The 8,232-nt window shown below is 34.5% G+C and overlaps 1 protein-coding gene across 3 annotated transcripts in view; it reads left to right on the plus strand.

Moving 5' to 3' along the window:
• The first annotated feature begins 2,621 nt into the window (after window positions 1-2,621).
• LOC111393640 (myosin-6-like) overlaps window positions 2,622-8,232 on the plus strand; it is a 28,919-nt gene continuing 23,308 nt past the window's right edge. For all 3 annotated transcript variants that reach the window (XM_023019283.1, XM_023019284.1, XM_023019285.1), the window contains exons 1-5: window positions 2,622-3,058; window positions 4,148-4,276; window positions 6,135-6,278; window positions 6,669-6,814; window positions 8,020-8,176. In XM_023019283.1, the coding sequence (XP_022875051.1) occupies window positions 3,056-3,058; window positions 4,148-4,276; window positions 6,135-6,278; window positions 6,669-6,814; window positions 8,020-8,176 (579 nt within the window). In that variant the 5' untranslated portion in view covers window positions 2,622-3,055. The remainder of the gene's footprint in view (window positions 3,059-4,147; window positions 4,277-6,134; window positions 6,279-6,668; window positions 6,815-8,019; window positions 8,177-8,232) is intronic.

Genomic DNA, 8,232 nt, shown 5'->3' on the forward strand with positions numbered 1-8,232 from the left:
TCGAGCTTTTAGACTTGATCGTTGGTAATCAATTCATCATGAGTCAAGACCTGTGAAAATATATTTCGACGTTTAAATTATTGCCCAAAATTTATTTGATATCAAAAACTCAATAGGATGATTAATGGAGATACGTGACAAACTTTATCAATTGTTCTATATAATTTAACATATAAAAAATGATAACTAAGAAAAAAGCTAGAACGACTACTAACAAAATGATCTTTGACGAGAGTAAGATTTAAAAATTGGAAATTGGATAGTTAAGTAAGAAACACTAAAAACGAAGAACGTAGTTTTTATGTTAAAACAATAGTTTAATTGAATATAATTGATATCTAAAACGAAAGGTGTTATTGTAGAATTACAACTCCATTTTACAGAATAGCAATTATTGGAAATTAACAAATAAGTACAAAAGGCTTGGGATTGAATTTTTAAATTGAATTTATCCCAAGTTCTTAACTTCAATATGAAGTACTTAATCGTAAATAGTAACACATACATTTTTATTGTAGCATGTACCAGTCAAAGAATCCAATTACAAAGATTCACATACATTGAATGGTTAATTTAGAACAAAAATTTGGACTTTTAAAAATTTTTTGTATTAATCAGATATCTTGAGCTATTGGGTATGAAAATGGCACTAACTCGAAGTAAACTGAATCGTCTCTTTAGTCATATAAAATACTATCGATTGTACTACATGTATTTAATGACTTATATAATGTGGTGAGATATGATTGTGTCAGAATTTCCTTAATTAAATAAAAAAAAAAAACTTCACCCTCTTTTTTATATCTCATCTATATTTAAACAATTATATAACTCTATTATGTGCGTGTAGCATTTTTCAAATAATATATTTTTCAAAGTATGTAGTCATGTTCATCCTATTTAAGGATGGGGTTGGACGTATAAGACGGGAATTTACATATCACAATTTAATATTTTCTAAATAGAAAGTAATACTAAATATATAAAAAATAAAAAAAATAATAAGAGTAGGAATAAATACCATATTTTTCATTCCCGTCCCAATTTCTTAACTAATAAAATCATTTTTATTTATGATTTGAGGTGAGACAATTTGAAGGTCTAGCATTTTGCCATCTTAATCTTATTCTCATCCCATACAAAGAAACATTACTGTTAAGCCTCCTCTACTGAGATTCCATTTCACTTCCACTTGGAAACCAAAATAGGCCCACACCCTACATCGTTACTTGCCTGTCCGTAGTGCTACGTCGAGGTGATGGATCACTTCATTCAGTGTACCTTTGGGACGACCTCCTAGGACTGGGATGCGGTGTCATGTCTGCCCGTGAAAGCGTTCGGAGTGATTGATTAAAATATAACGAAGCATTTTGCATTCCACTTCGTCCAATTAAATATTTGGAGCAAATCTTATGATTGATTGATTTGATGTGACGTCCCGATGCCAAATGGTCAAATCAAACATTTCAGAAAGCATTAATGACCGTATTAAATGTCTGTCAACCTATGATTGATAGATTGAACTTAGGAGGAAACACGTGATGCTCCTGCCATCAGATATGTTCATGTACATCCACATCCAACAATTAGTATCTTACCTTCATCACTACATACCGTGCCATATAGAGGTAATGAAACTTTGACACTTCGAGTATCAAATGTAACTATACTCCCCCTTTCATATATTTTTATAGCATATACACCTTTGTGTGCCCGATGTCCTCCACCCCTTATTCTATCGTTGTCGACTGACTTAATTGTAGTAGTGCTCGCGATCGCCTCTACACCATCGAAAAAGATTATGGGTGACTAATAGTTCGTCCAAGTGAGTAGGAGAATACTTGCATGGAACTAAGATTTGTTGTCCATGCAATCTACACAGAAAAGAGATCAACAATTACTATTCTTTCATTTTGTATCAAACAATAAGAACGAACAATTTAATATAGGCTCTGTTGTAACAGTGTTCTTTTTCGAGAATGTTTGGTTAAAAGTAAAGAACAATTTTAAATTTAAATGTAAAATTATTTTATTAAAAAAATATAAAATTAAAAATAAGTTTGATTTTTTTTTTTTTTTTTTTTTGGGATTTTCTCCAATAAATTCCAAATCTTGGTATATATCTAGGGATGTCAAATGGGTCGAGCGGCTAATCAGTTCGATCGCTCAACTCGTCAAAATTCGGTTCGTGGGTGGCCCGAGCTTGTCAAATGATGAGCCCGAGTTGAGCAGGGGCTTAGTCTCACGAGCTGAGCCTACTCGACTCGCCTAGGTCTCGTCAAAAAATATGAATTTTTTTAAAAAAAATGTTCAAAATGTGCAAATTTACAAAAAAAAAATAATAATAATAAATAAAAATTAAAAAAATCAAGAGCTCGCTCGCTCGTGGGCTCTGCTCAACTTGGCCTGCGAGTTGTGACTTGTGAGATCACGATCTTGTGGGTCGAGTTCGAGCAACGAGTCGAGCTCGTGGATTAAAGGGTCGAGCTGGCTCGGTGGCCCATTGCCATCACTAACATCCCACACGAAGGGCATTATTGGCACATGAAATTCGACTCCCGTTTACGGATTCACATTGTATGTTCGCTCTGCGTTTGACATTTAACAGAACACGAAACCCATAAACTGAAAGAGAGGAGAGGAATAACCAAGGAGAAAAATACGAAAGTACATTTTCCATTTCTCTGGGAAAAAGGAAAAGTTGCAGGGGGGATTTTGGTTTTCCGGCCCCTCTTTTAATCTTAATATAATATATACATTGTTATATTAATATACATATACGCATAGGAGGGGACTATGCGATTTATTGAATTTATATTAAGATTAAGGGCCACCATTACAACCTCTGTAACGCTTCCATTTTGATTCTAAACCCTCATTCTCATTTCTCACCATTGTTACAGAGGAAAAGAGTATTTTTTGGTGGGGAAATTGTGTGTTGATGTTATATGCATGCATTGTATTTACGTTATTGGAGGAAATATCTGATGTTTTTTCCGGCATTTGTTGTCATTTGAAGAGAAATATTGAGTTCTAACAGCTTCTAATATCAGAAATGGTATTGAATTCTCGCTTTTTATTTATTTATTTTCTTTTTTTGTTTTATTGAGTGGTTTGGGTTAAATGTGGAAGTTAATATGAATATATACAACATAATTCGGAGAGTAGTTTTGTAGGGCTTTTGAATATGTGAGAAAGCTGAGAGCTTGGAATATTTACAAATTGTTTTGACTATGGTATGTGTAGAGCTAAATATCATCCACATTATGATGAGTTTTTAAACCTTTTGATGAGTTTTTTGAATATGTAACAGGTTAAAGCTTGCAGTATTAGTATGAGCATAAATTACAAATTTAGATTCGAACTTATGATAATATTGTGAAATTTTATTATATGACTGGTGTAGTTTTAAAATTATTTATTCTTTTGATGATTTTGTAATTTTTCTCTCTGATATTATAAATCTGAAGCTGTTATGGACAATCTAGGCGAATATATTTATAGTGGTGTTTCTTTATTTTCATATTCCTGAGTTTGTCAGTGAAGTCTTTATATGGAAATTGGAGCTGTAAAACCCCCCCAGTGACTAAGGCAAACAACGTAGAAAAACCACTCATTTCTCATTCTTGAACTGATTTCTGTTTCTAGTGGCAAATTTTTAAGTTTTATGGATATGGGAATATCACAATGATATGTGTGTAATATCACAAAGTATTGATTAGGGAAACTTATTGGTGAATTATTAATGAAGTGCAACAAGTACAGGCTTCAGCAATCACATTGGTAGAGAGCTTTTGGCAACAAAAAGTAATAGTCATTGAAAACATTTTCTTGAGATCAAGGGCAATGCAGGTGAATAAACTGGCCTGATTATTAAGATAAGTTCATACTGAAATGTCCAAGGAAAATTGAAAACGCTACTTTGAAACGAGGACTTCCCTAGCTAGTTTAAAGTAAAAAAGAGAGTTTTAAAGTTTTTTTTGTTTTCACTTCTTATAAGAGTGGGTGCTAGTTAGTCAAGTTTGAGGTATTTTTTATTATTACTGAAAATTCTAGGTATGGAATGCAATACACTACTGTGTTTACAATGTTCTGCATAATTTCCTTAATAGAAAATGTAATGTACTGACAATTTCACCTCATTCAGACTGTTTCAGCCAGTATAGTGGTTGGTTCTCAAGTATGGGTGGAGGATTCTGAGGTAGCTTGGATAGATGGGGAAGCTGTGGAAGTCAACGATGAAGAGGTTAAAGTGATTTGTTCCTCAGGGAAGACAGTAAGTATTTCTTATTTGGGTTTCTATTAACAGTTACATTAAAAATGTGGTTATGGTTATTATGATTATTGCAGACACATTCACTATTCCCTTTTAATTTTCCATTTGCTTTTTGCTGGCTGCTTTCTTCTTTTGTCAATTTTAAGTTCCCCATAAAGGATGATAAAAACGTTAACTGACTGTTTGTTGGTATTCATTGCTTAGCATATGTCAATCCATCATAGTTTCCCTTGCTCGTCTTTTTCTTTTTTCAGGGGTGGGGTTGAGGGTTTAGCGTAACCAGATATTATACCTGGCGACCTGGAACATTAAGTATCCTCTAGCTAGCTTGATATATGTGCATGCTCAAATGGTTTTAAGCTATCTCAGCCATATTCTACCCTGAGGGATTTAGTGCATGCAACACCCAATGGGACAACTGGGTAGACACAGGAATTTATCATATTTAATTAAGTAGAGCCTCCAAGCCATAGTTGTTCACATGTTGATACTCCCTCTGTCCCATATACTTTCTTTCCTTATTAATGCGTCCCAAATTATAGTCTTGTTTCCTGGTTGAGAGTATAGTTGATTTCTTAGCTTCTTAATATGCCTCTATCTAATTTGTGTTGTTATCACAAATATGAACTACCCAATATTCAATTTTAGTTGGAATAATAAATAAAACACCAAAAAATGCACATTCCTAACAACTTGTTGACATTATCAATTTGATTTTTTATTTGATTTATTTATTTATTTATTTGGATCAATATTTTAGGGTTGCCAAGATTGGCAATTTCATTACTCTCATGTTAGCCAAGTTTGACGTTAATTACATTGAACTTCCATTAAAGAATGATCATTTCCAAATTTAATATTTCATGGCCATCTAGGTTTAATAGAGTAATGAGTCAGATATTAATGTAGGGGTACATTAGAAAAAACAAAGTAAAATTTATTGTTTAGCCTATTTTTAGGGAAGGAGGCAGTGTATTTTTTAAATAATGCTGAGTGAACATTCTTTGGTTTACATCTTTGTGCACTCCATTAAAATTCAAAAAGTGTTGGACAGGAACTGTGTTCTATTACAAAATTGTCCAATCATGTGTCTTCACGTGGCACAATGTCCAAAATGATGTAAAAAAGATGTTCATGTAGCATGATTGATATTTTTTAGTTTGGTCTATTTGAGGCTCAGTTCCCATGTGATTGGATCTAAGACAAGGATTACTTCAAACATATGCAATCCCATAGAGGTTGAAATTTCATGGGTGTGAAATCTTAGAAACGCACAATTTTAAATTCTATTTTAGTTTTTCTTGTGATTGGAACTTTTCCAATGTTGAACAAGTTTACATGTATAAATTTATATTTTTCTGTCACTTGATTTTTGTCATGCTCCACATAATTTTTCTGTAATATTCTAGTGTTTCGACTGTTCTTACTTTTCTGTGACTATTTTTTTATTTTAGAAGATTGAAGAAAATCACAATTCCCATGGGCTTTGCCTATTAGAGTGAAAAGAAAACTCGTCTCTCACCTTTATCTTTTAAATAATTGTTTATCTGCATATTTTATTGTTACAAATGGTGCTCATCTGACAATCTTTACAAAGAAGTCGCATTTATTTATTTTCTTTAAAGCAACTATACATAATTCTTAGTTTGATCATCATGTTTTATGATTGAAATCATGTTGCATTCAGTCTGTTGAGTTTCATTCAGTCCTTTTAGTTATTACTGCAATATGTCATTTAAATGGAGTCTCAACGTTTGTACTGGTTTGTAGATTACAGTAAGGGGTCAATTTATCTATTGAGAGAGTATCTTGAAATTATGAAATCTCTTAGATTTTTTATGTTATCTTCACTTTGCAGGCTGTAGCTAATATAGCCAATGTATACCCTAAAGATCCCGAGGCTCCTCCATGTGGCGTGGATGACATGACTAAGCTTTCTTACCTGCATGAACCAGGCGTTCTTCAGAATTTGAAATCTCGATATGATATGAATGAAATATATGTGAGTACTGCTGCATCTTGTGTACATTTTAAGAGATGATTGAGTTTTTTGTCACTTTGTCTCTCTATCTCTACCCTTCCCTTCTTGCTTCACACAATTTTCTCATCTTATTTATTATATGAACCCATGTCTTTTATTTTTAAATCCTTCCGAAGACATTGTTTCAACCTGCCATTAGATTGTGCATATATTACATATATTTTCTTGATACCTGTGTTACATTGCCAACCCATGAAGCTAACATAACTAGGGATGTTTATTTAATCGTTATTTTAAAATATTTCTTAATGTTGCTATGTGTATCAGAAACTTTGATCTTTACAAGTTATTATTTCTTCTGGATTTTGTGACAAGACCGATTGAATCTGAAATCAAAAGTGGTGTTTACAGACCTACACAGGTAACATATTGATAGCTGTGAACCCTTTTCAGCAGTTACCTCATCTATACAATAATGATGTGATGGAACAATACAAAGGAATGGCAATTGGGGAGCTTAGCCCGCACCCTTTTGCTATCGCAGATGCTGCTTACAGGCATTTTTTCCTCATGTTTTATTTATTCTTTTCAGGATGTCTAAGTATTAAGGGTGCGTTCCCTTTGGCGTTTTCAGGCCATTTTCCGTTTTCCATTTTCTAAAAAATCGAAAACGCGTTTGGTCAACTATTTTCGAAAACGCATTTCTGAAAACAATGGAAAATTTAACAAAGAAAACCCAAAACGACTTTTTGGGATTTTGAGTGTTTACAGTTGAAAATAGCCAAAACATGGAAAACACTCAAAACGCGGCATTTCCTCTTCACTGTTCATCTCCATTGTTCCTCTCTCGGTCTCTCCTTCTACTCGTTTTTCCGGCCGCCAAACCACCACCTTCCGGTTGCCAAACCACCGGATGCAACCACCATCAGCCTCGCCTCCTTCCCCTCTACAATCTCCAACCAACCACCAGCCACAAACCAACACGAAGCAATAGAAAATCCAGCCCAAAAAATGAAATTTCGCAACCCCTTTTCCGCCGGAATATCCACCTCCAGCGACGCCCAAGGTCGTGCACCACCAACACTCAATAGCCCTCATCTAGGCGATCAATATCATGTCCAAACATCAACCAATAATGCACCAATTTGTTCTAATGTGAATCAATCAAACATGGCAGTCGCAAACCAAACCTGTTTGCTTCGATTTGTGTTTCTGGCGATTGGCATCGGTCGATTGGCGACAATCCAGTATTAAGTATGTCCCTACAACCATGGGTAACACTTTAATTTCATCAATTCATGCAGAAATCGTCTTCGGAATGGGAGTTTTCGGCCGTTCTAATACCTCGCGACTGGCTTCTTTTGAGCAGAAATTCTAGCTTGTTCGGCCGGAGTTAGGGCCAGCTATTGGGTCGGGTGTGTAGATGACTTTGTGGGCTTCAAGTTGGTGCTATGTTCCAGTGGCCATGGTGGCCGGAAAGTGGTGTTTTGGAGGTGGCGGTATTGAGAGTGAAAGAGAGAACCGGAATGGGAGTTTTCAAAATTTTTTGAACCAAACACGTTTTCTAATTTTTCGTTTTGAGAAATTGTTTTTCAAAATGACAAACCAAACGTGTTTTTCATAATCTCAAAATGAGGCCTCAAAACAGAAAATGGAAAATGATCTCAAAATTGAAAATAGAAAACAGAAACGCAAAGCGAACACCCCCTAATTATTTGTACTCTGTTAAAGGTCATTTCCGAAAAGTGCACTTCTGATGCAGGCAAATGATCAATGAGGGTTTAAGCCAATCGATTTTGGTCAGTGGAGAGAGTGGAGCTGGAAAAACTGAAAGCACTAAGATGCTTATGGGTTATCTTGCCCATATGGGTGGCAGAGCTGGAAATGAGCTACGGTCTGTGGAGCAGCAAGTCCTTGAGGTTTGCGTCATTAAATTTAATTTTTTTGTTACTTAGTTGCAATATAATTTTTCTAG

This window comes from Olea europaea, chromosome 4, assembly GCF_002742605.1.
Source record: "Olea europaea var. sylvestris chromosome 4, O_europaea_v1, whole genome shotgun sequence".
Lineage (NCBI taxonomy): Eukaryota > Viridiplantae > Streptophyta > Magnoliopsida > Lamiales > Oleaceae > Olea > Olea europaea.